This window comes from Engraulis encrasicolus, chromosome 20, assembly GCF_034702125.1.
Source record: "Engraulis encrasicolus isolate BLACKSEA-1 chromosome 20, IST_EnEncr_1.0, whole genome shotgun sequence".
Lineage (NCBI taxonomy): Eukaryota > Metazoa > Chordata > Actinopteri > Clupeiformes > Engraulidae > Engraulis > Engraulis encrasicolus.
This window is the reverse complement of record NC_085876.1, coordinates 38,086,131-38,113,341: the sequence shown is the minus strand read 5'-3', so window position 1 is coordinate 38,113,341 and position 27,211 is coordinate 38,086,131. Positions and strand designations below refer to the sequence as shown.

The window sequence follows — 27,211 nt, the reverse complement described above, 5'->3', positions numbered from 1 at the left end:
ACACACACACACACACAAACACACACACACACACACACACACACACACACACACACACACACACACACACACACACACACACACACACACACACACACCCAACTGCCTCTCTCTGGAGGTTGACATGGGGTGGTAGTACAGCAGTTTCCCCACCATGTGGCAGCATTTAGCCTTTTAGTTGACACTTTGCAGTGATTCTGAAACGGGTACTGGTCACTGTTTATGGTATGGAGTTCAGTGTTATTGGCTAACCATTCAGTTGTAATGATATAGAGTTTAATGTTAATTTACTTACTCAGGCGCTTACTTATGTCTTTTTAAAAATGATTTTCTAAATTTCTTTTCAACCCTTTTCACCATCTTTGTTACTCCCGTTGTCATGCTGTCTTGGTAGGTGATTTTATGATAATTATAATTTCTTGATGTGGGGTGTGAAGCCCTTTGTTCATTTAAATCATTGTTTCTCAACAAGGGCTCTACATCTCCCCTGGGGGCTTTAGGGATCCTTTGGAGGGTGTTGAGAAAGAGGCAGCTACTGAAAGAGGGGGCACACTCAATTGCAATTGGGGAGCATTAATCTATTTTATATTTTGATACTAAGGGGGGCATTGGCAGGCTTATGATGAGGTTAAGGGGGCATTTGTCCAAAAAAAGGTGGTTGAGAACCACTGATCTAACTACTACCCTACCAAATGCTGCAAAGATGAACCTGATGCATAGGCATGCACAGACAGAGACGAGGTGGTGCTAAAGCCCTCCTGGACAAGAAGTGCCCTTTTCGAAAGTTCATTTTTTTTTTTTTCTTCAGAATGTTTTGTGGACTGTTAATGAAGGATGAATCACCGCACACTGGTATCTTTGCTGGTAGTTTGGAAGCTGGTAGCTGGTACTTCAAAGTGGGTGAGGTCATGTGACCAGGTAATCACCCTTATCACCTTTGGGTGACATACGTAATGTCAGAGTGAACCTGAGGAAGCAGCATAAAATACCAGCAAAGATACCAGTGTGCGGTGATTCATCCTTCATTTACTTGGATTACTCTTACTGCACATCACCAGCACCTGGACAGTGGTTGTGCACAGGGACGTTACTTTGAGTATTGTGGACTGTGTTGACATGATCATCTAGATATGCTTTATAAAAGCGTGTGATAATAATGCCTCAGTATAATCCCCATATAGCCTAGTAAGGCAGCCAGAAGTCCCCCCCCAAGCACCTGCCCCCCAAAATGTCTGTGCACGCTTGTGACCTGATGACTCTCAGTATCACTAATGCAGTATGTGTTTCATTTCAGGGTAAAAAAGGAGACAATGGCCTGCCTGGTGTTGACGGACTTCCTGGACCCCCTGTAAGATTTGTCTTGTAATATTTATATGATACAAAGTATATACATTTGTTTTCATTTCTTAATGTCTACGTACCTACAGGTAGTTTGATGTAATTATTTTGTTAACAGCGCTTGAAACATAGTCATTCCTCATTTTTCATACAGCCCAGGACAGCATTTTTTTTAAACATCGACTTCCACTTTAGAACGAGGGTAAATATGAAGCACTCTGATGTAAAGTTAATAGTCCTTGTCTCTCTCACGCACACACATCCTTGCCTCTCTCTTACTCTCAAAAATTGCTCTATTGGACACTGATGAGCACTTGAATATTTTTATGTGATCATACCCCAGACATAACTATCTATTTCTACTTCACAACTGTATGGTGCAAATGTAGGCGGCCTACAACCCTACTTTGGATTCCCTTCTTCATACTTGTGTTTCGTAAATAGTCATGGTGTGTGATAATACACACAAACAAACTTGTGATGATCATGAGGTAGGTAATAAGGAGTTGGGAAGTCCTTTAGCCATGATGAGAGTTCATTCATGATTGTCAGTATTTCGGCGAAACACAGACGTCCTAGGGTAATTTCACATAGGCGCGCCGTCTGTACCCCCTTGTAATGTCTTGTGAATTGAGTAAATAACAGAAGTTTATTTATCCTGTCCGAATGCGCCCCGAAAAATCACAGAGGTCCAGGGATAATTATGAATTACCAGTGGTCCATAGGTAATTTTTATCCCGTGCGAATCGGGCTTATGCATACAAATGTGTAACTGTACACTAGTGAGACGGCTTTACCAAAGAATCGTCTATTGGAGTAAGATGCCCCAAACCACGCCCACCCAATGCCAAGGAGTTTGCTCAAGTTTGGTTTCCTAAGGGGGCGTTGTCCCCTCCTTCTTCTTCTCCACCTCTTTCAGCGGCGTTGGTGGCGGTTTGCATGAGATGTGCGCTACCGCCATCTATAGCGGTAAGGGAACTCAATTTATTCTCAACGTTAAGTCTCCAAAAGTTCTCCAAATGTCGCCTAAAGGGGCGTTCACCTGACATCACAGATCCAGGAGAAGTACAAGCTTGATGTATCTTAACTCTGATATACGATTCTTTGGTTTTACTTTCCTTACATGTCAATCTCTCCCATCTAGTGGTCAACATTGGAACAGCAGTTATGCCACCTCTTGTGGCTTCTCTTTACGCCCGTGTTGTGTAAATTGTCATGTTATGTATTCTCTTTCTACCACTCTCTCTAGGGTCCTCAAGGGCCAGCTGGAAATAGTGGCAACCCTGGACAGCCTGGGCCTCCTGTGAGTACTCTACTTCTCCTACTTACTTTGGCCGGCCGCACTTTGTCGGAGCCGGTGTGCGGAAGCCCTTTCTGCACAGAGATACCGTAACTGGTTTGGTCTCCATGCTTCCATGCTTCCATGACTGCACCCAGCAAGAGCCTTGCCAGGCCTGGGCCATCTCAGTTCACCAGCCACTCAGTTGAACACATTAATGTACTGTTTCCCAACTGATTGTCTACAGTCCACCAGGAGGCCTTAGGGAGCCCTAGAGGGGCGTTGGGATGGATACAGCTGAGAGGTGGGGTGCTCAGTTGGCATTGGGGTGCATTAGCATATTTTAATTTTTTAATACTAAGGGGGGGAAGAGGGGGGAGTTGGCAGGCTCATGATATGGTCAGGGGGACGTTGGGAGGCTTGTGATATGGTCAAGGGGGCGTTGGGACAAAACAAACATTAGAACAAACCTGCATCCAGTAAAATCCGCATCCAGTATGATCGCGGGCTTAACCTAAAAAGGTGTAGAACCACTGCATTAACACCTTGGATGCCCCATGGAAGTGACATGGCATGCTAGCCTTGCACACCATCCTACGTACTTCCGCCAAGAGACTTGGCTCCGCACTACGTCTGGTAACTGTTTTTTGTGGAGCGATGTTGAGCGGTAGGATTTGGCCGGTGTTCTGACAAACGGTCCTACATTGTAATTTTATCCTACAGTAGGATGTTCTGTCAGACATCTGTTAAATGGTCCTACATCCCCAAAGATAGACGTCAGACATGTTCGTTCAGCAACTTATCTTGATTTTTCCGAACATGTCCTTCCCACCTCCTGCAATCGACCTCCAGACCATGAATATGAAATGAAATGGTAGTATTATGGGATGGTCAGGACCAGGCCAATGGCATGCGCCCTGAAGAAGAGAGCATACAGCAAGTGGCTCCTGCTGGATATGTCCTATTGATCTGGCAGCGGCAAAAACTTGTAATTCAAACCAGACTGTAAATACTGAAATACAAACACCCAGAGAATAAATATTGTCCTTCCTTCATTTTAGTTCTTTCAAATACAGTATGCCAACTGCACTTGTAAACAATGGAAACATATCGATAGGCTAAAACTGTAAGGATGCCTACTGTAGGCATATCAATCTTGAGGAGGGTTTAGAGAGGTTAAGGCTTAAGGTTAAGGTTAAGGTTTAATCATTGTTTTGTGAAATATGAAGTGGTAAACAATTTCAAGTCTCACACCTGCTTTCCTAACCCCATGTTTTGTGTGCTCTTCTCTGCTGCAGGGTCTTCCTGGTGAAATCGGCTTTTCTGGCAAGCCGGGCGAGCCTGGCAAAGCAGTAAGTTTCCGCTGCGTTGTTGTTGACCTTCACAGGTCCTCTCTTGTCATAGCCGTTTAAAGGTTGTTGAGGGCCCTATGTAAATAGATACTTGGGGCCCTTTTATTCTCTTCAAGAGAGAAACTTGTAGCAGCATCATTGCACTTTTTGAATACAAGTAGGACCTGCATAACCAGTCATTACCCAGGGGCCCACTGTCAACTGGGTGGCCCAAGGCAATTGCCTTGTTAGCTTGCCTGGATGTGACAGGACTGCCCAGCCTCCTACCTCACGGACGCTATATGGACCAGATTCTATTTCTCTTCATTCACCATGACAGCTATTGTTGTCCTAGCAACCACAGGAGCAGCAGTATCCGTTACCATAGCATTGCATTGTTACATCATCTTCCTCTCTGCCCTCCCTGCCTATCATCTCTCTAGGGTCTGCCGGGCAAAGACGGTCTGGACGGTTTCCCAGGCAACGATGGAGCCAAGGTCAGTGGTGTTAAGCATATGGATATGGATCTGGGGCTTCGCATCCAGACACACGCGCACACACACGAGTGCACACACACACTCATACGCACACACACACACACACACACACACACACACACACACACACACACACACACACACACACACACACACACACACACACACACACACACACACACACACACACACACACACACACACACACTCAAACAAACTCATACACATACACACTCATTCTCCAGCAGACATGCTGAGTAGACGCAAGCCTGCAGTGCTGGCAGGCCCATTCTGTTGTAATGCACAGAGTTGGACTGCAGTTTCCAGAGTTGTAATGAAATCCTGAGTCATGCTATGTTACCACCGATCCTGTCCATTGAAAAAAATGTGAGACCCATTGAAACATTACAGCTGTTTTCCAAAGTCAAAGCCCACCTGGGAAACTCCCATTGACATTGCACTCCACAGCACACAGTGCTCACTGACTGCACACAACTAAATTGCATTTATGCCTCACTCATGCAAGAGGGCAGCCCCAAACAGCGCCCCAAGGGAGCAGTGTGGCGGGAAGGTACCATGCTCAGGGTACTTCAGTCATGGAGGAGGATGGGGGAGAGCCCTGGACATTTTTGAAAGCAGATCCTTTTTGTTATATATTGCACTTAGTTTTTTCAACTGATACACACAAAAATGTTATCCACTATTTCTTTACTATTCCTGAGCCCTAATGCTCAGATTTCACAACTACCTCAGAGCACACAATCATCAGCCTAAAGGGTACTCACAAGTTTGATTGTAATTGGAAATGTGTGGTGTCAGACAAGTGCATACTTTTGAAATGTGTGTTTAAAAAGTATTCTTACATTTTAGTGGAGTAAAAACCTGTTCTGGATTCTTCATGAGCAGTAGTTGAAAATACATTGGTGAAAATTGTGTGTAAGCCGCCGCATACCAAATACACTTCTGACCACAATGACAATGGCTTGCAATTGTGTCATTAATGTTTCGATTTTCCTTCTGAAAATTTGACAAATGTATCACGATACCTCACTGTGATTCCAACTGACACTGACATACTATGCTACAGTTAGGATCCCAGACATTGACGGCTGTATAGTACGGGATTTGTTGATTTTTGTTTTTTTGTTGAAGTTTTTGATTTTTGTTGAGGCTTTTTGCTGTGCTTATTTTTTTTAGAAAGATATTTGAAAGCTTGCTGTTCAAATGTAAGACTGAAAGCTGTTATTTTTTCCCACTTCAAACACTCTTCTGTGCCTGTGCCATGCAGGGACCTCGTGGAGAAGCAGGTGTGGACGGCACACCTGGCAAATCAGGACCAAAGGTGAGAACTGCTAGGAAATTCTGTTTATAAAGTTCTTCAAAAAAATCCACCTCAACTTCTCAAACTTTGAAGGTTTGTTATATGTGTCAGAGAGAGAGAGAGAGAGAGAGAGAGAGAGAGAGAGAGAGAGAGAGAGAGAGAGAGGTTTGTATGCTCGTGTGTGTGTGTGTGTGTGTGTGTGTGTGTGTGTGTGTGTGTGTGTGTGTGTGTGTGTGTGTGTGTGTGTGTGTGTGTGTGTGTGTGTGTGTGTGTGTGTGTGTGTGTGTGTGTGTGTGTGTGTGTGTGTGTAGGTATTGGAGAATGTGTCATGAAATATTTAAGTGTGTATAAGCCCAGTGATAGTGACAATGTGGTCTGGTTCTTATGCCCCTGTATACAGCTGACACAATGCATTTCTGGTAATGACAATGCTGTTGATGTCATTTCATCTCTTATTCATGTTTGCTCTTAACACCTCTCTTAGTGGAGGGAGAGGCGTCCCTTAGCTCAGACATTAGCTGTCAAGGCATGTTGTTACAGGACAATGTTGGGGATGATTAGACATGAAGTGATGCAGATATTTATAGTGGTTACGATGATGATGATAATGACGATGATGAGGATGATCATGAGGATGATGATGATGATGATCATGAGGATGATGATGATGATGATCATGAGGATGATGATGATGATCATGAGGATGATGATGATGATGAGGATGATGAGAATGTGTTGTAAATGTATTTCTTGTCAACCTGCTGCCCCCTCTAACAACAAACCTAGTAGCCCAGGTGAAAAACCCATATACTTAAAGTGTACTTTTTTTGACCGTACTTAGTACAAAGTGTACTATTTTCGGCGATTTAAAGTGCGCTTCATTGCACTATTAGTGCGCTGAAGCACTTCTAAAGCAGTACTTCAGCACACTTGCAGCACACTGAGGATGCTAAATTGGCACCGCTTTTGGACAACTTTAAGTGCACTACAAGCATACTTTTGAAAGTATGCTCCAAACACGCTTTTCATGCATTCGTATGGCATTAATAGTGTGCTTGAGTACACTTCTATAACATTTTATTGTTACTAGAAGTACAATAAAAGTATATTAACTTCATGCTTCTTTGCACTACATTGGAACATTTTAAGTCTGTAAAAAGTATATCATATTAAGTATTGTAAATATATAACAGGTATGCTTGAAGTATATTTACAGTACACTCCCAAGTACATGAAATAATATAAATGTAATAGTACAATCCATGCTGGTCCTCAGAGCTTGTACATTACACACAACCACATGTCACAGTAGTGATACAGTATGCATGCCTAGCACGACTGACATTTACAATCATTGCATTGTTACAGAGATTTCAGATACGTATTTCACTTTATTTCATTCTTGTTCCACCTTCCTGCAATTGATCATTTGAATTGATCACTAATGCTTACCCTTGAATCTTTGTTTGAACAACTAGTTCCAACTTACCTCTCACCATGATGTCATGGGAAGTGTGAGCCTATATATACCAGAACATATACGTGACCATCATAATGACGGTGGGAACATGGTCATTTTTTGTGTACCACTTTAAAATTTTTAAAACTCCTACAATAAACGTAGAATATAACAATGAGTAATATTTTCATGCAAACCAAAGATATTCCTTAGAGGTCAATGGCTTTCTGTTTGAGAAATTGAGCTCCAAGAAGTGCATTACATGATGGTACATGCATGATGATGCATGATGGGTAAATGCACTTTGTGTAAGCACACTTTGAATATATTTGGATGAAGCACAATCATGGTGCACTTAGAAAAAGTATACTTCCAATATGTTAAAGTGATTTACTTTAAAGCGCACTATAGAAAATCACACTTCGAAGTCACTTGGGTGAAGTATAATCAAAGTGCACTTAAAAAAAGTGCAATTGCAATATGTTATTAAAAAATACACTTTTAGTAAGTTCACTATTAGAACACTACTAGTATATTCCTCTAAATACACTTTAGCCAAACATCTTCTAAGTGCACTTTATGTATGGTTCGCAAAGTGTACTTTCTTTGAGAGCAACTTAATTACATCTAATTTTAAGTACACTTTAAATAAGCATATTGTAAACATACTTTTTCTTAGCACAAAAAGTGTGAGTGCGCTTTTAACATGCTAAGTACACTTCAGTTGTGCTTTTATTGTACTAAATTGAACCACTTTTTCACCTGGGAGCAAACCGATGGAGGCGGGTAAACCATGCCGTTTGGAAACATTAATCATTACGCACGGGGCTAGAATAAGTCTCAAACAGAGATTTGGAAGTCTATGACAATCAGGCTGGTTCCCTGATGACTTGTAATGGGCCTGTAGGTGATCTGCTGTCACAGATGGGCAGTAAAGGGTGTTTGAAATGACGGTGGTGAAAGTAGTTGTTCTATGTGGTGATGGAAGCTTGTGTTGAGGTGTTACCGGTACTCTGGTGACTTGTAATGGGATGGTAGGTGATGTGCTGCTGACACGGATGTGCTGTAATGTAAAGTGTGTTTGGTTAAGTGTGTTAAGTGGGTTTTGTGTTTGTCTTCCAGGGTGAGGATGGACCCCCAGGGCCACGCGGACCTCCAGGGGACAGAGTGAGTTGGTTACACACACGCAACATACACACACGCACGCACGCACGCGCACGCGCACACGCACACGCACACACACACACACACACACACACACACACACACACACACACACACACACACACACACACACACACACACACTCGTTTTTAAACATCTGTGTTTATTTTTTGAAAACGAGAGAGAGAGAGAGAGAGAGAGAGCAATGATGATGGTGATGGTGATGATGGTGGTGATGATGATGGTGGTGATGATGTATGATGGTGATAGTGATGATGATGATGGTGGTGATGATGTGTGATGGTGATGATGATGATGATGATGATGATGATGGTGATGATGATGATGATGATGATGATGATGATGATGATGATGATGATGATGATGATGGTGGTGATGATGATGGTGGTGATGATGGTGGTGATGATGATGGTGATGATGGTGGTGATGATGGTGGTGATGATGGTGGTGATGATGATGATGATGATGATGGTGATGATGGTGATGATGATGGTGATCCACAGGGCGAGGGAGGTTCTCCTGGACTGCCAGGACCATCAGGCCCCAGAGGAGAAAAGGGAACAACGGTGAGTTTATTTATTACATACAAACCACAAACAAACAAACAAAACTGTCAAACAAGCAGTACAGTAACAAGCAACCTAGCAAGAAGGGAGTGTAAGGGACCAATTTTAATCCACTGTTGTATGTAGTCCATATGCAAAGGAAGTTTCTGAAAGACGATTTTCACACAAATAATGACTGTCAGGTTATTGGTGGTTATATGCAAACAAATAAAGCAAAAAAGCAAATTAAAAAAATATCTGATTGTATTCTAATTTAAAATTGTCACATTAGTCAAGATATCAGAGTCAACAAATCAGAGTGCTGTGTCAGAAATATTAGATATGAGTATCATGAATTATGAGTTATGAATGATGAGATTTGCTTTAATTATTTGCCTGTGTATGAAAAAGCACTTCAAGTTTTGCACCACTGATCTCCTCATTGATCTGTTCCCCAGGGTGACAGGGGAAATGATGGCTCAGTTGGACCAAAGGGTGAAAGAGGCGAAATGGTGAGTATGCTTAATTTCTTTTTTTAATTAAAATGTAACGCAAACACACACACACACACACGCACGCACGCACGCACGCACGCACGCACGCACACACACACACACACACACACACACACACACACACACACACACACACACACACACACACACACACACACACACACACACACACACACACACACACAGAGAGAGAGAGAGAGAGAGAAACCTTGTGTGCACATTTGCATTTGTTTGTGTGTATGGGTCTGAATGCCAATGTGAATGAATGAAAGCTAAAATTAGGCCAGGGCCCTAAGGTCATGTACGAGACATAGTGAGATGCCAATACAGCAGACTGAGGCCTTCACTGCGACACAAGGCCATTTTGTCTGTCTCGTTCAGATTGTTAGAGGTTGGGATGGCCTTGTGATGGAGTAAAAGGACTCTTAAGCACTCTCTCTTCTACTCTCTCTGTCTCTCTATCTTGTCTATCTGTCTTGGCTCTCTGTATTTTACACATCACAGACAATGCACGCACGCACGCACGCACGCACGCACGCACGCACGCACGCACACACACACACACACACACACACACACACACACACACACACACACACACACACACACACACACACACACACACACACACACACACACACACACACACACACACACACACACACACACACAGCACTCTTGTCTGCACCCCAAAATAAGCAATAGCAATGACTACTATTTTTGTTTGGCAAACTCTGTGGATGCTTACCCCCAAAGGTCCTTCATTAAGCTTTCTGTCTTCTAATAGCTTATGTGGAGAAACTGCATTCATGAGGTCGTTAAGTACAGCAACCAAATCACTATCTCTCTCAACATTACATACCATAACCAGGACTCTAAATTAACCAGCCAAATGCTGTCGAAATTTCTGTTTGGCAGGTAGAAAAGACCAACTTACTAGCCACTGACCCATTAGTGATGTATGTTTGGATTGTAAGATTAGCATCTACTAGCCAATTTGACTGGTGATGAAAAGAAGTGAGTGACCATAACCAATCACCATCTCTTTTCCCTGCTTCCTTCTAACCCCAGGGCCCAATGGGAATTCGAGGACCGCCGGGCCTGCCAGGAGACGTGAGTAATGCTTACAGCAGGAACCATACGGGCTGGGAAGGGAGCAGATGATGCAGGGATGAAGTGGGGCTGGGTGGGATGGAGTTAAGGGTCCAGGGGTGTCGAAATTAGGGGAGAAAAGTACAGTGGATAATTTCCTTAGTTCCCAATAGAACATCTCTAGTACAGGTTGACTGGCCAGAATATGGTATGCCCCTGCATGGGTTGGAGTCGCTTTGTGCTCCTCTACTGTAAGCATGGATGATGATGATGATTTGCCTAAATATACGATGGCTCCGTAGGACCCATGAAACTTCATTTTGAAACTTGGAAAAATGTGTTCACTAGCCGTAGTGTTTTCCATTGAAATGAACAGGAGTAGAACTTCCTTCCATTCTGTTGTTAAAATCCCCCACATGACACCTGTGTACTGCCAGGTAATGAGTGAACAACTGATCCAAATCTCTGTTGTGTCTTTTTACAGGTCGCCAATGTGATTCCCCAGCCTGGAGACAGAGTAAGTCAACAGCCATAGTTACATAGCCAGGCTGTGCCCTCCTAGCGACGCAATACTTTCAGCATTGAAGAGATTTGGACGTCGATGATAATCAGGCTAACAGTTACCTTAGCCTACCTAATCTATGGACTTCCTTGCTATTTGTGGGCGCATACATGAATATCTTCACAGGCGATTCTACAAAGTTGAAGTAGTACTCTCACAGTGTGTCTACTGCATGAGGTAGAGTGGAATATCTGGTGTACAAACTATGCATAAACTATATAAGAGTAGTACGAGTATGTACCGGTGTTGCAATTACATAAATAAGACAATTTCATAGTAGTATGTTCCAATTTTTGATTACTTGTTTACTTTACTGTTATACATACTGTACGTATAACAGTAATCAAGTAATCAAAAACTGCAAAAGGTTGTGCTGTTGCAAAACCAGGGTGTGAAATTGTGTCTCTATACACTGGGGAAAAGAGCTTGGGAATGTATGGTATAATCAGTTATTAGTTCATAACTTATGGATGCAGTCAAATTACCATTCATTTCAGCAAGGTCTACCGCTTGAACACCATGAAAGGAGTCACTTATTTCTTTTAACCGTTAGCAAGGAAGCAGAGCCATAGTGACAAAATGGAATGTCTAGAATATTTGTTCTTGTCTTGTGTTTTCTATTTTTTTGTATTGCTCATTTGATTGTATGTTGTTCAACTGTAGGGTGCACCTGGAGAGAAAGGAGAGACGGGAGAACCAGGAGAGCCTGGTCAACAGGTGAGTTAAAGAGACGTTCACTCATTACATTTTACATCACAGTACAACATACTGTAGATTAGTGTGGTGACAATGTCTTATGGAATTTTAAGTTTACCTGCAATTCAGTCATTGACAGCGAGATGGCGGTAGAGAGATAGGATGCAAAGTTTATGTCACACACATCTGTTGTATGAACAGAACATGCAATAAAAATTACATTTGAGTCAGATCTTAAGGTGCAGCTTTCCATACATATAATGCTACATCAGTAATTACTGTTATTATATTACAGTTAAAATCCTGTAGTTTTTAGTTGTATGTGTTTTGCTCTTAGAGATAAAATAAGAGGACAGTAATAAACTATGGACACAATGGACAGAAATTAGGAGGGTTTTCTACTACAACAACGTTAAGTTTTTCTACTACAACAACGTTAAGTTTGACCTTTGAACTCTCCCCAGTAGCTCTTCACAGACATGCCATCTTTCTTGATATATTTTTGATCAGATTGTGGTGTGATAAATGTGAGTCATGTGGAAGCAGAAATATGTAGAGACATGTCTGTTTTTGCCAGACAACTAATTGGAAATCAATTGCATGCCAAACAAGCTTTTCACCTTTCAACCTTCCATCCACTTTTTTTAATCTCCAAGCAAATGTTGTTGGAGAGAAAGTAATCGAAAAACAAAAGTTTTCCTTCAAATGAAAGGAGTTAATTTCCCCATCTCAGCAGAGTTCAGGTCAGCCGGATGCAGCTGACGTACCACATCACTTGTGCTGCTCTTGCAATGAACTTTTCACTTTCAAAGCAGCTGGAGAGAGAGAGAGAGAGAGAGAGAGAGAGAGAGAGAGAGAGAGAGAGAGAGAGAGAGAGAGAAGAGAAGAGAAGAGAAAGTCGGCTCTTATCTGAACTGAGATGAAACAATTCCAGCCACAAAGAAAGAAAAAAAACACCTCAAGACTTTTTGACTGGGGTCCATTTTTCACTCTGACAACTTCATATGACCATAAAGCATCCTGGGCCTTTTGCTCAGCTCTATTTTGGTCCACCATCACCCGCCACCACCATTGTCTAATGAATTGCACAGTCTGGTCTTGGACCTGGACCTTCGTCTGTTCAGTGCATCACATCGCCACTCTCAAATTAGCTGGCCCTCAGGCCCCTGTTAAAGGTGAGGGCTGTTGGTGCATTGCTGTACTGTCAGTCTCACACTGGTGTCTAATTATAACCATTTTGCAGATGTTTAGAAGCTAATTTGACTGAGAACATGTAAAGTACATAAGATATCTTAGGGGAGAAGCCAGAATTTCAAACCCTAATTTATTCTTACACCCCTAAATTATATTTTGTGCTCTTAGCAAAGCATACAATGCCCTGTTGATGTCTATTGATGCCGTATGAAGAGACCCACCTTAAGCAAGCATACTAAATGATCTTACAGCATTACAAAATCTCCATTGAACATATCATTTCATCACTTCCTAATTAGGTTGCCCTGTCTGATACCAGAGACATGCGCCCCTGGTTGAGGTAAAGGCTGCTGAGGTCTATCGCTGTGCTGTGCTGTGAGCCTCACACAGGCTTCTAATTATGCTTAAACCATCTGTGGCCCATTGTGATCAAATTAAGCAGTTGATTCTACACAGAAAATGTCCATGGACATCTGGTATGATTTCAGAGGGAGTATGATTTAAAACTTTAAATTAATTTAAAATGAAAATGATAATCCTTTTGAAAATATCTCCCCGCTTTTTCCTCCTGTTTCTGAAGTTCTGAAGGCAGACTGCTTACAGTAAGGTTCAATGTTGATAGCAAGACAACAAAGAGGAAGAAATCAGTAAAGCAAAAGCTGTAAATTGAAATTCAGCAACATGTAGAAGACAGAATCCGAAACCGAATACTACTCCGATCACCGAAACCGAAACTGAACCCTGTCAACATCCAGGCTTATCCGAAACCGAATCTTGGATTTGGTAATTGTGAGCAATAATGTTCTGCCGAATACCGAATCCACTGCTTACAATTTGGTCGAAGCTGAAAATGAATCCTACTCCTATAACCAAAACCGAAACCGAACCCCGTCAACAAGTCAAAATCTGTCCACATCTGAAACGGAATCTTGGATTCGGCACCTCCCTACTACTAATACTACTACTGCTAATCATTATGAATTCTACGTCTCACCAAACCCGAAACCGAACCCCGTCAACAAGCCAAAATCTGTCTACATCTGAAACTGAACCTTGAATTCGGTACCTCCCTACTGCTAATGCTACTACTGCTAATTAGTGTTGCACCGATACAATTTTTTGGCCCCGATACCGATGCCCGATACCTGGTTGTGCAGTATCGACCGATACCGATACCATACCAATACCGATACCACCCTATTTGAAATGTATATGAAGGGCTGTAGTGCATACTACTTGGATGTAAAATCATTGCATGGCTTTGTCAGGCTGCTGCCTACCTTTGTGAAACAGGAAAAAGACTAATACAAAGTGAATCCAGCAAAACGTTTTATACTTTTTAAATACCTCTATGAAATAACTAATGTCAAGGCTGTTCAAGTGTCACTTTCAGGTGTACAAGCACCTGTAAATGGTATCGGTGCTCCATTTGTTGGTACTCGCCGATACCGATACCACCATTTTAGTGCCGATCCACCGATACTGGTATCGGTATCGGTGCAACGCTACTGCTAATCATTATGAATTCTACGTCTCCTTTCCTGTGTTCTGCAGGGTCAAAGAGGTCTGCCGGGTGAGCAGGGCTTCAAAGGACAGCAAGGCCCTCAGGTACTTTATCATATTCCTCCTATTACTGCATGTCCTTATATTGCTAGTCTCTGAGCGACAGCTCTGTTCTCATTGTCTGGCCCCCAGACAAGGACGGTTTATTGATAGTAGTCTTTTTTATCTGCCTATGTCTGTCTGGTCTGTCTGTCTGTTTCACCGTGCCATTCCTTTTCCCTTTTCTCCTCTGCCTTATATTTTTATACCTTATATGTCTCTTTCTCTATTTTTCGGTATTTGTCTTTTTCATTTTTCATTATTTATATTCTCTCTCTCTCTCTCTCTCTCTCTCTCTCTCTCTCTCTAGGGTGTTAAAGGAGAGCCAGGACCTAAAGGGGAGACTGGAAGAGTTGGAGATCCGGTATGCAAATGAAGTTTTTTTTCAAGTACTATATTATAAAAAACGATATTATACTATACAGTTGTTATTACTATAGAAAAGTGTCTGGATTGACTGAACTTGGTCTAATGCTGTGCTGTGGTCTAATATCCTATCACGTTGTGGATCATGTGACCACCAGGGCCCACCAGGATTGGCCGGAGCTCAGGGTATGCGTGGACTCCCGGGCAATGTGGTATGTACTTGCTTTTATTTCGCAGTAAACAAATGTTCTTATCTGTGTGAACGTGAGGAATGTTTGTGTTTTGTTGTCACTGTCAGCTGTAAGTGAAGTGTGCCAGACCTGTGTGGATGTGATTTGTTTAATCGATTAATGGTCCATTCGACCTGTGTTAATGTCCATGTTTTTGTCTATGGGTAGGGAATCCCTGGAAGCATCGGACCACCTGGCATTTCTGGACCTAGAGGAGAGAAGGTGAGACCCAGCCAGCAGTACCTGTGTATCACGGTTCAATATTTTGACCCAAACATAACCATTCATTTTACTTTGATAAGCTTTCAGAGGAGAGGAGACAACAGCGGTCTCCAATCTCTTGTCATCTAGTCATTAATATTTCCGAGAGTAGACACTGAGCTACCAGACGTGAATGTTAATGGTGGCAGACGGTTACTGATGCTCACAGCTTTCCTTCACCTTATGTGCCTTTTGCCAAGTGATGAAGGCAGGGTTGCCAGAGGAGGCTGATAATTTCCAGCCCAAAAAATGCTCAAAATCCGGCAGGAAACATTAAATCCCGCCCAAATCTATTGATTTCTATGGCCAAAAATTGTCACCCGCAGACCGCCATCCTAAGCAGCCCAATTGGGCGGAAAATCGCCCAATCTGGCAACACTGGATGGAGGCAGAATTGGAAAGCAAGATAGGAAGGGGAATTGGACAGGGATGAATCACACCTCCCCTGTGAGCAGGGCCGCTGACAGCTTTGGCTGGGCCCAGGACAAAGTCATCTGAAAGGGCCCCCCACCCAATACATTCAATGTAATGAGGACCCAATTATGGGCCCCCCATCTCCCTGGGCCCAGGACAACTGACCCCTTTGTCCCCCCTTGTCAGCTTCCCTGCCTGTAAGCCCATCACATACTTCCTGGCAGACATATAATGTCATGTGACACACTTCTAAAAAAGAAAAAAATTAGTCCTGTGTCGGGGTGCAGAAAGTGAAAATGAAAGGCAAAATTGCCTGTAAAACTCGAGCAACTATGGAAACATAAATTAAAGACTAAAATCAGAAGTGTTATTAGGTTAACTGTTCTGTGGGCTGGAGCTCGGCATATACCCATTTGACGTGATTGCTGCTAGATATGGCCAGCAACAATGATCGAGTTACATGCAAAGAATACTGATTTTAAAAGGAATGGTGGCAGTATTTGGTTTTCGCGCGAGTCATTTAAACTGTAGCCAATACCCTGTAATATCTGTTTGTCGCTTTGGATGAAAAGTGTCTGGTAAGTGTAATGTAGAGAGACTGGGCCACCAGGCAGCTAAATGTAATGTAATGTAATGTAATGTAATAACAATTCCTCTTTTTTTCCCACGCAGGGAGAGAGTGGCAAAGAGGGTTCTGCTGGTCCCCCGGGACTTCCAGGTCCCCCGGGCCTCAGTGGAGAGACCGGCCCACCAGGCAAAGGCAAAGACGGACAGAGGGTAAGCACCTGCACATCTGCTGCCCACACAGTACAATATTCAGTGTTAACTCAGGGAGTAGGACCAGCACTAAGAGGCCAGCCGCGGCCTAATGGTTAGACTGGTCATTTTACAATCGGAGGGTTGCCGGTTCAAATCCCACCCTTACCGCTCCCTATGCCTCCATCTACAGCTGAAGTGCCCTTGAGCAAGGCACTTAACCCCACATTGCTCCTGGGACTGTTACCAATAGTAGGACCAACACTAATAAAGACTGGCTAAAGTGGGCACAGGATAAGCACCTACTGTACCTACCTGCCCTCACCATACATCGTATACATGAGTTTCAGATTTGTAAACACCCCTCAACTGCGCACCCCTGGCTGCACACTCTTCAACTTCTGATTCTTGGAAACTGCTGTTCAAAAAATGAGCTCACGTGGTTGGCTGCTTAGCATCTTGCCCCTCCTCACAAAACGAATGTTTGTAAACGTGAAACCTATGTATAGTGGGCCTGGTAAGCCAACTCACTGTTAGCTGAAAAAAAAACCCTCAATTTCATCATCATAACAACACTGCTATTGACTGCAACACTGACATTGCAGAGAATCTTGCTTAACAGATTAAGATTTATTCATTTTATCTTAAAAAGTAAGATTTTGAGAGCGGCAAAGCTTCTAATAGAGGCTCTGCTTGAAAGAGTTGATTAATCACCTACAGAGTGGGAGCAGCATTATGAGTGCTAATTTTTGACACTGTAAATATGGAATCAACTTTGAAAAAAATAATTTTGCCACTCTTGGCAGCTTACTCCAGCTCCACTCAGGGCAGTGTTTCCCAAACTTTTTTGTGTCATGTACCCCCTTAGTCCTTTGTGCCATGAGTACCCCCTAAATCATGTTTTACATCACTATTTCTATTGCAGTGTGACTATGCTCCATACATTTGTTAAAATTATTTTTTTCCAAATACCCCCTGCAGTGTGCTCGCGTACCCCTAGTGGTACACGTACCCCTGGTTGGGAAACACTGATGTAGGGCTTTGGCTCATATATACATTACTGCATGGGCCTACCAGGCACAGGCCCAGGGGCCCAAGAGTGAAGGGGGCCCTGAAGCCCAAGCTTCTCTATATCCATTCTCATATTGTGTTAAAATCACACTTTTACCAACTGTATTTTCATAACTCAATTACTCAGAATTACTCAGGGGACAAGCCCCCGAACCTCTAACCATATAGGGTCTCTACCATCTAGTCTGAAACCCTAAGTCTTTTTTGTAAATGAGCAACACCCATGGAGGGGGGCTGCTTTCTTGTTGTCAGACACAGGGGCCCATAGTGTCATGATATGTCCCTGCTCTGGCTTGTAATAATAATTCTGCTCTGCACAGCAGGTAGACGTTATCACCCAAACACATCACTGAATAGCACTGAAGCAGAATGCAAAAGCACACTCAGCATTTCTGCCCCCTTTCTTCAATATGTATGGAAATTCATGTGGTGCACAGCCTGTACACAGCCTCCACGATTATTTGTGGGAAAGCAGCACAGTCTAGTTCTGGAATCAGGGTTCTAAATTAACTTTTTTCACCACCAGCCAAAATGGCTAGTAGATGTTAATCATTCATAGCCAAACACACACTCGTTAATAGGTCAAAGTGGCTAGTAAGTTAGTCTTTTCTACCAGCCAAACTGAAATTTCACCAGCTTTTGGCCAGCTGGCTGGTGTTAGTTTAGAGCCCTGTCTGGAATGTATTGAAACATTGTGGTTTATACATTAAAAGGGACGTACGGTAATTTTGCTGTGTATAGAATTTCCCGCTTTTAAGTGTCCACCGTAATGAGCCAGATCTCACATTGAGGCCTCCTTCTTTGCCATCTTTTACTACCGTGCGTGGAGGGCAACTGAATGAGGGCTTCATGATTGTGGTTTCTACATAGAAAGGGAGATAATTCAGCTTGGCTTTATAAGATTGTCCACTTTTAAGCGCCCTACCCACTGTGTCAGATATCACATGAAAGCCTGCCTCTGTGCCATCTTGACTCTCTGAAATGCCTTTGATTGGGGGTGTGATGAGTGGTTGTTTATGCATGAAAAAAGAATAGAATTTGACTTGGCTTTATAAAATTGTCGAATGAACTGTCCTACCCACTGAGCTAGATCTCACATTAAAGGTGCACTGTGTATTATTTTTAGTAGTTTATTTCCAGAATTCATGGTGTTCGTTATTCAGTATTGTTCAGTATTTATTATTACTGGGAAAATTGCACTGTTCATACATGAAAAGATGGATCTTCTCCATGGTCCCTCATTTTGAATTTACAAAAATAGACATTTTTAACTGCAAAACCTACTGTTCTTTGGTGTTTATTATTTAGTAAATATTAATGAAAAGGTCAAATTTGGCAATAGGGAGCACTGTTTCAATGAGCAGCATAGTTGCAATACCTTCTCTGGCCACTATCCTACACACTGCACCTTTAAGGGCATTACAGTCTCATTGGGGATGTGGGGGTCTGGGGGTGTTGATAATTGTGGTTCATATATAGAAAAGAATATAATTTGACTTTGCTTGAAGATTGTCCACTTTCAAGGGTAGTACCTACCTACTGAGCCAGATCTTTACTACTACATGGAGTTCCACTGAGTGTGGTTGCGATAAGTGCGCTTTGTCAGGCAGCTGAGGCCTAATGGTTAGGAGCGTGGACTTAAAGGACCACTTCAGTCAATTTCAATATGCTGTTGTATTGCTCACGTCGGTGATGCCACCTTTTTCGGCTCAGCCCTTTCCGAGATCTGAGCTATTCTAATGGGGGCAGTTTTTGTTTATATTTAAAACAAATCTAAACATAGGCCTACTCCAAATATTTTCCCAAAAGGTATCACTGTTTGCTAGTTGTCTGCTGATGTTGCATAACCTTTTGGATGTTTTTTGGGAATAAATCAGGATGTTTTTTTGAAATGTAAACAAACACCTGCACCCATTACAATGACCAGGATCTCGGAAAAGGCTGAAGGAAAAAAAAGTCTCAGGTACTGACAAGTCTTGGGTAGTGTGAGCATTACAACTGCATGTTGAAATTGGCTGAAATTATTCTTTAAGATCAGAAGGTTGAAGGTTCGAATCCCACCCTTACACCTCCATACATGGCTGAAGTGCCCTTCACCAGCCCTGTAACCAATGCCCTCTAAATAATAACTGTAAAGGGTCAAACATACCAAAGCCGAACAAAACAGTCGCGAGACCAACGCTGTCTTTCTGCTTAGTTTCGGCCGGCTGCCTTTCACACTGACAGCGTCGGCGTGCGCAGCCAGTCCTGTTCAAAACCCCCCCACAGCTAGAGCTAGCGTGCTACTTTGCCATTCATTTGAATGAGACACCGCCGGTCGCCGGCGTGAAAAATACGCTCGAGTTCTATTTTCCAAATGTAGCGCGGAGCCGGCTCCCGCGCCGCTGACGCCCGACTACCGCCGGTTGGTGTGTAAGGACAGATATGTTTCAATGTATTTTCACAGACACCGGTAAAAATCGCGGCCGTTCCGCGGCGCTTTACGACCCTAGTGTGTAAGACCCCTAACTCACTTTAGATAAAAGCGTCAACTAAGTGTATTGTAGTAGTGTGGTGTAGTGTCGTGCTTACTGTCAGCCTCTGGTGCCCCAGCCTAGACCGCCTAAGCTGTAATGGGCCTGAGTTTGTGGTTTGTTTGTTGCCCCTGACTCTGCATATTTCATGTGCTCTGTAGAACTGTGGTGGTGCGAAAAGTGTTTACGCTTTTGTTTTTCATGGGGGAGAGGGAAGAGGGGGGGATCGTGTGTGTGTGTGTGTGTGTGTGTGTGTGTGTGTGCGTACGTGCGTGTGTGCGTGCCTGCCTGCGTGCATGCCTGCGTGCCTGCGTGTGTGTTTATTTGCCTTGCCTGTGTGTGTTTGGGCCTTTGTGTGTGTGTGTGTGTATGTTTGTGTGTGTGTGTGTGTGTGTGTGTGTGTGTGTGTGTGTGTGTGTGTGTGTGTGTGTGTGTGTGTGTGTGTGTGTGTGTGTGCACACGCCTGTGTGTGTGCACGTCAGTCAAACCACTGTTTAATAGCGTGGCATCTTGCTAATGAGGGAACGAATGCAGAGCAGCTCTGCCAGCTGCAGGTGTTGTGGTTAGCTCTCAGCAACAGGCTGAGACCCAAAAGGCTGAGAACCAACCGAATGAGAACACAATTGGAAATTGTAAAGTCAACAGGCTGCCAACCAGGGTTGCCAGATGAGGCTGATGATTTCCTGCCCAAAAAACGCTCAAAACCCGCCTAGAAAGCACAAAATCCTACCCAATTCTATTGATTTCTATGGCAAAATTGTGTGTGTGTGTGTGTGTGTGTGGGGGGGGGGGTTCTGCTAAGTGCCATTTTTACCCGCACACGGCCATCCTAAGCAGCCCAATTGGGCGGGAAACAGCCCAAACTGGCAACACTGCTGCCAACTGGGAACGGAACATCTTGTATAGGTGCAGTATATGAAGAGCTCTTTTCCAAAACACAATAAAGACATTCTAATACAACTTTTATCAATCTTTTTTTTTATCTATTAGCCATTTTAGATTTAGAAAAAAGTTAATTCAGAGCCCTGAGTATATATGATTTATATTACTTTGTATTTGTGTGTCATTGATCCATAACAAATTCCAACACAAAACACTGATTTACTGATATCTAATGGGCTGAGGACAAAGCATCTTTTACTTGTGTAGAGTTGTCCTCATACAGTAACTGATCTTGGGTGCCTGTGGCCTGTGTGTTACAGTACATTCCACAATAAAATCTGGCATAATATGTAATTATTGTTAATTAATGTAATATTATATACATTACAGTGTGTATGCTCAAACACATTGCACATAAAATATGACACTATGTAATTATATTATATGTGTGTGTGTATGTGTGTGTGTGGAGTGTGTGTGTGTGTGTGTGTGTGTGGGGGGGGGGGTGGCTAAGTGTACAGGAAGTGTGGTTGTGATCACATGTTAACTTGAAGTTCAAGACAACATTTGATAATGAAATAGGTCTATAGCACCATACTGTATTTGTCTAAGATTATATTGTAAGGTATGTACTATGAGTTATACGTACTGCACATGTCCGTGTACACACGTGTGTGTGCTCATTTGCGTGTGTGTGTGTGTGCGGTACCATATGTGAACATGGTAATTATTATATGGTAATTATTTCATCTGTGACTTTACAGGGTGAGCCAGGAATACAGGGACCACAAGGACCTCCAGGGTTGAAGGTAATATACTTTTAGTTTTTCATTATTCCTCTATTCCCCCCTCTCTGTCTCCACCTAACTCTTACACTTTTAACTCTACACTTAGTCGCACAAGGGAGCCTCGATAATGGTTAGTGAATGCATAAAATCAAAGAGATGGTTGAAGAAACTGGACAAAGACATACGCTAGATGAAATAAAAGCTGAACGAGAAAGAGGTGTATCAGCATTTCTCACTCACCAATGAAGTTCCAGAACTCTCTGCAGACCTAGATCACCCCCCCCACCGCCCCCCCTAATCATATTCGAAACTTTAAGCTTTTCGCTGGCACTTTACGGGTAGCAAAAAAGATATCATGGGCCACAGGGATTTTGTCCCTCTGCCCGGAGATCTCATCTGTGAAAGAGACTTCAGGCTCGAACTTTTTAATACTTACTTTTACTTGAACTCAACCTAAACTAACCCAGTTCAACTCTACTTGCTCTTTGCATGCTCTACTTAACTTCAGCGTAATTCACTCTTCTCTACTCTACTCTCCTGTGCTCTATTCTATTCTATTCTATTCTATTCTATTCTATTCTATTCTATTCTATTCTATTCTATTCTATTCTACTCCTCTGTACTCTACTGTATTCTACATTTCCACATTTTTCCACAATGCATTTTTTATTTGACATTGTAGAATACCAGTTGGATTATTCAGGCATTCAAGTTATGACTGAGTTTAGCAGGGAAATAACAATGCTGGACTGTATACTGTAGAAACAAAATCATTGTGAGAAATCTGCATTCTTTTGGAAGCTGCCATACAATGGGATCTATTTCCATTTGGGGAAGTTTTAATATCAAGGGACCAGCAAGACATTTCAGCAGAACAAAGAAATTATACAAACAAACAAAGTAATAGAGAATTTGTCCCGCTATAATAACATGGCTCACTCCAGGAAATAGACCCGAAAACAACAAAACAAACAAGTAATACACAAAAACAAACAAACTAATGAAGAAATAAGACCCGACTGAAACAGAGATAGCAGCAGCTGAATCAGCAGAACATGCACATTAAGCCGCACACGCGGACACACACACACACACACACACACACACACACACACACACACACACACACACACACACACACACACACACGCACACACGCACACACACACACATCATTTCACACACAAAGATGCACAGACAGAGAGAGAGAAAAAACGAGAGAGAGAGAGAGAGAGAGAGAGAGAGAGAGAGAGAGCAAATGTGGGTCGGTGTGGAGAAGAAGAGCGGTGCTCATGTGGTGAAAGAGAGATATTTCAATGCAGGAGTCCTCAAGGCATTAGGACAGCACTGGGAGTCAGTGGTTATCGCCCACTGACACAAGGTGTGTGTGCGTGTGCGTGTGCGTGTGCGGTGCGTGTGTGTGCGTGTGTGTGTGTGTGCGTGTGCGTGCGTGTGCGTGTTTGTGTGTGTGCGTGCGTGTGCGTGTGTGTGTCTGTGTGCATGTTTGTGTGTGTGTGTGTTTGTGTGTGTGTGTGTGTGTGTGTGTGTGCATGTGTGTGTGCGGTGCGTGTGTGTGCATGTGTGTGTGTGCGTGTGTGTGTGTGTGCGCATACAGGGCCAGCCTGGTGCTCCAGGGATGCAAGGGATGCCAGGAGGCAGAGGCCCACCAGGGGAGGGCAAAGTTGGACCACAGGTACCGTACCCACACACCCACCACCAGGAAACACAACTGTACTGTTTACAGCTTTACAGCTGCACTTGTTTACAACTTTACAACTGCACTGTATACAACTTTACATCTGCACTGTTTACAACTTTACAACTGCACTGTATACTCTGGTGTTCTTCAGTATGGCGATCTAATGTATTTGCTAAGAAGAGATGGGGTCTATACTAAGAAGCTGGTTCAGGAGTAAACTGGGGTGAGTTAAGAGGTAAATCATCTAATAGAAGAGCCTGGAGTCCTCATTTTCTTATGAAGGCCCTTCTATTCGATGATTTACCTCTTACCTTAACCTGGTTTACATCTTAACCAGCTTCTTAGTATACCCCTCTGGTCCTGATGCACTATCATCTCGAATGCCTCAGGACTGTCTCTTCTTTGAAAAGACAACTGTGCTGTCTGTCTGAATGTTTCAATGTCTGTGTGTCTCAATGTCTGGCTATATATGTCTGTGTGTGTGCCCGATGATGTGGCGCCAACTACTGCACGTGTCTATGTCGACTGCTCTGTCTGTCTTACATCATTGTGTGTGTGTGTGTGTGTGTGTGTGTGTGTGCGTGCGTGCGTGCGTGCGTGCGTGCGTGCGTGCGTGCGTGCGTGCGTGCCTGTGTGCGTGCGTGTGTGTGCCTGCGTGTGTGTGTGTGTGTGTGTGTTTGTGTGTGCGAGTGTGTGCTTGTGCGTGTGTGTGCATGTGTCTGTGCGTGCAAGTGAAATGGGCTATATAAATAAACTTGACTTGACTTGGATTGACTTGACCTCCGCTGACTTCTTCTGACTTTCACAGGGACCTCTAGGACCAATGGGAGAGAGAGGCGCTCAGGTGAGCATACTTGTTGGCTTTGGCCACCTGCATATGAAATACAGTACATGCAATCAAATGGACTGTATGAATGTATTTGACGATGCTTAAGTCGTCTATGTTGATGATTATCATACATTATTTGACAGCGCTCAAATTGTCTATGTTGTTAATGATCATATAATCATGTAATTTGTTTTGGACAATGCTCCAGTTGCCTTGGTGATGATGGTTTGTTGTGTCTCTGCTGTCTCAGGGGAACCCAGGCCCACCGGGTGTAGCTGGAGCACAGGGTCCCGCTGGACACAATGTAAGGGATGATATGCAGTCACACACTCACAGTGCACACATACATTATACACTAAATTAACTTTTCATCAACAGCCAAAATGGCTAGTAGATATTAATCTTAGTTGCCAAACACATACTGACTAATGGGACAAAGTGCTTAGTAAGATGTTCTTCTCTACCAGCCAAACCGAACTTTCTCCAGCATTTGGCTGGTTGGCTGGTGTTAATTTAGAGCCCTGATTATACAGTATGTGCTTCAAGCAGAGGTAGCCAAAGTAAAAGTACAAGTGAATTTATGGTGTAAGTGCAACACTATCAAATCCCGACCTCCCTACATCTCCATCCATGGCTGAAGTGCCCTTGAGCAAGGCACCTAACCCCACATTGCTCCAGGGACTGTAACCAATACCCTGAAAAATAATAATAGTTGTATGTCACTTTGAATAAATGAAAGCGTCAGCTAAGTGCAATGTAATGTAATGATACGATATTACATAGCGGTTACACCCGTTATTCCATTGTACCTAATTCGGTGGCTAGACTTTGTTGCAACAAAAAAAACCCTAAAAACCTTAAAAGAAAGCCCCTGAATTTGATCCAACCAGTACAGAATCAGGTAGATCGCTTGATAGTAACTGTAGAGCAGTTAGTGAGCAGTGAAGTTACTTGTGTTGGTAGGCAACTATGGCAGTTTTTGTTTTATACTTCTACTTTTACTTTGGCCACCCCTAGCTTCATGAAGAGTTTTGCATGACACTGTAGAGTAATACAAACACAATGACTACTGAAGACGACGATGATTCAGTAACACTGACACCGTTAACTGAGTAAGAGAGTGTATGATTCAGCGAGTGAATGAGTGAGTCAGTCGCTCACTCACTCACTCACTCACTCACTCACTCACTCACTCACTCACTTACTTACTCTCTTACTTACTTAAAGTGAATTGTTATAATGGAATTGTTTTGACTCCCAACATTTAAATATCATCTCTGTCATCTTTACAGGGGTTACCTGGAAGACCTGGTGAAAAGGGAGCCCAAGGAGAGCCTGTAAGTATCAGACAATGTGAACAATAATTTCCACATTGACAAGAGAGCAATATCAGTCGTGTTGTGTAGTGTAAAGTGCCAAATATTAAGCTTGTTTACTGAATGCTTGCAGACAAGTTAGAGTGCTTTACAAATGGTTGTGCCAGACTTGAATTTGCCTTAAAGGCCAACTTCCGATAAAACTCAGTTTTACTCACTCCTTTCGAAGATCGGACGGTCACCCCAAGTTCACTCACTCACTCACTCACTCACTCACTCACTCACTCACTCACTCACTCACTCACTCACTCACTCACTCACTCACTCACTCACTCACTCACTCACTCACTCACTCACTCACTCACTCACTCAACTTACTTAAAGCGAATTGTTAAAATGGAATTGTTTTGACTCCCCAACATTGAAATATCATCTCTGTCATCTTCACAGGGGTTACCTGGAAGGCCTGGTGAAAAGGGAGCTCAAGGAGAGCCTGTGAGTATCAAACAATGTGAACAATAATTTCCTCATTTACAAGAGAGCAATATCAATCGTTTAGTGTTTAATGCCAAATATCAACCTTGTTTACTGAATGCTTTCAGACAAGTTAGAGTGCTTCACAAATGGATGTGCCAGACTTCAATTGTTGATGTTGGACTTGTATTGTCTCTAAGGATTCGCTCTCTGTTTTTTTCTCTTTCTGTTTTTCCTGTGTTTTAGGGAAAAGCTGCTGACATCTCTGACTTGAACCTGAAGGTGACCATGCAGACACAAGTGCCAGGCTATCTGCCCCACGCTTGCTAGACTTACGCACTCATGCACACGCACACACACACACACACACACACACACACACACACACACACACACACACACACACACACACACACACACACACGCACACACGCACACACGCACACACGCACACACACATGGACCCGCACACACATTTAAACACATACACACACACACACACACACACATATTTAAACACATACACGCACACACGCACACGCACACACATTTAAACACATACACACACACGCACGCACGCACACACACACACACTTAAAAACACTTAAAACACTTAAAAACACTTAAACACACACACACACACACACACACACACACACACACACACACACACACACACACACACACACACACACACACACACACACACACACAGACTTTCACAAACACAAAGACTTTCACAAACACACATACAGTACATTCACTACAACGCCACCCTTATTCCTCTGTGTCTACCCAGGACATGTGTTCGGATTGCCCCCCGGGCCCTGCTGGGCCCCCTGGCATACCCGGCGTACCGGGAGACAAGGGCCACCAGGGACCCGCTGGCAAGAACGGACAAGATGGCTACCAGGTAAGACCATCCTTGAAGTCGGATATCTGCATTTGGGGGGAAATAATGGCAAAACCATAGGCGATAATGTAAACGAAAAGCTT

General features: G+C 43.1%; 1 protein-coding gene across 3 annotated transcripts in view; it reads left to right on the top strand.

The window, feature by feature from the left end:
* Positions 1-27,211, top strand: part of col22a1 (collagen, type XXII, alpha 1) — a 131,223-nt gene that overhangs the window by 82,353 nt on the left and 21,659 nt on the right. For 2 of the 3 annotated variants that reach the window (XM_063185914.1, XM_063185913.1), the window contains 23 exons: positions 1,295-1,348; positions 2,588-2,641; positions 3,916-3,969; positions 4,392-4,445; positions 5,734-5,787; positions 8,348-8,392; positions 8,914-8,976; positions 9,414-9,467; positions 10,542-10,583; positions 11,047-11,079; positions 11,788-11,841; positions 14,569-14,622; positions 14,927-14,980; positions 15,141-15,194; positions 15,381-15,434; positions 16,560-16,664; positions 21,874-21,918; positions 23,513-23,590; positions 24,405-24,440; positions 24,676-24,729; positions 26,192-26,236; positions 26,462-26,497; positions 27,015-27,128. In XM_063185914.1, coding sequence (XP_063041984.1) covers positions 1,295-1,348; positions 2,588-2,641; positions 3,916-3,969; positions 4,392-4,445; positions 5,734-5,787; positions 8,348-8,392; positions 8,914-8,976; positions 9,414-9,467; positions 10,542-10,583; positions 11,047-11,079; positions 11,788-11,841; positions 14,569-14,622; positions 14,927-14,980; positions 15,141-15,194; positions 15,381-15,434; positions 16,560-16,664; positions 21,874-21,918; positions 23,513-23,590; positions 24,405-24,440; positions 24,676-24,729; positions 26,192-26,236; positions 26,462-26,497; positions 27,015-27,128 — 1,290 coding nt within the window. Of the gene's footprint in view, positions 1-1,294; positions 1,349-2,587; positions 2,642-3,915; positions 3,970-4,391; positions 4,446-5,733; positions 5,788-8,347; positions 8,393-8,913; positions 8,977-9,413; positions 9,468-10,541; positions 10,584-11,046; positions 11,080-11,787; positions 11,842-14,568; positions 14,623-14,926; positions 14,981-15,140; positions 15,195-15,380; positions 15,435-16,559; positions 16,665-21,873; positions 21,919-23,512; positions 23,591-24,404; positions 24,441-24,675; positions 24,730-25,717; positions 25,763-26,191; positions 26,237-26,461; positions 26,498-27,014; positions 27,129-27,211 lie in introns of all 3 variants that reach the window. The other variant, XM_063185912.1, reaches the window with a different exon arrangement.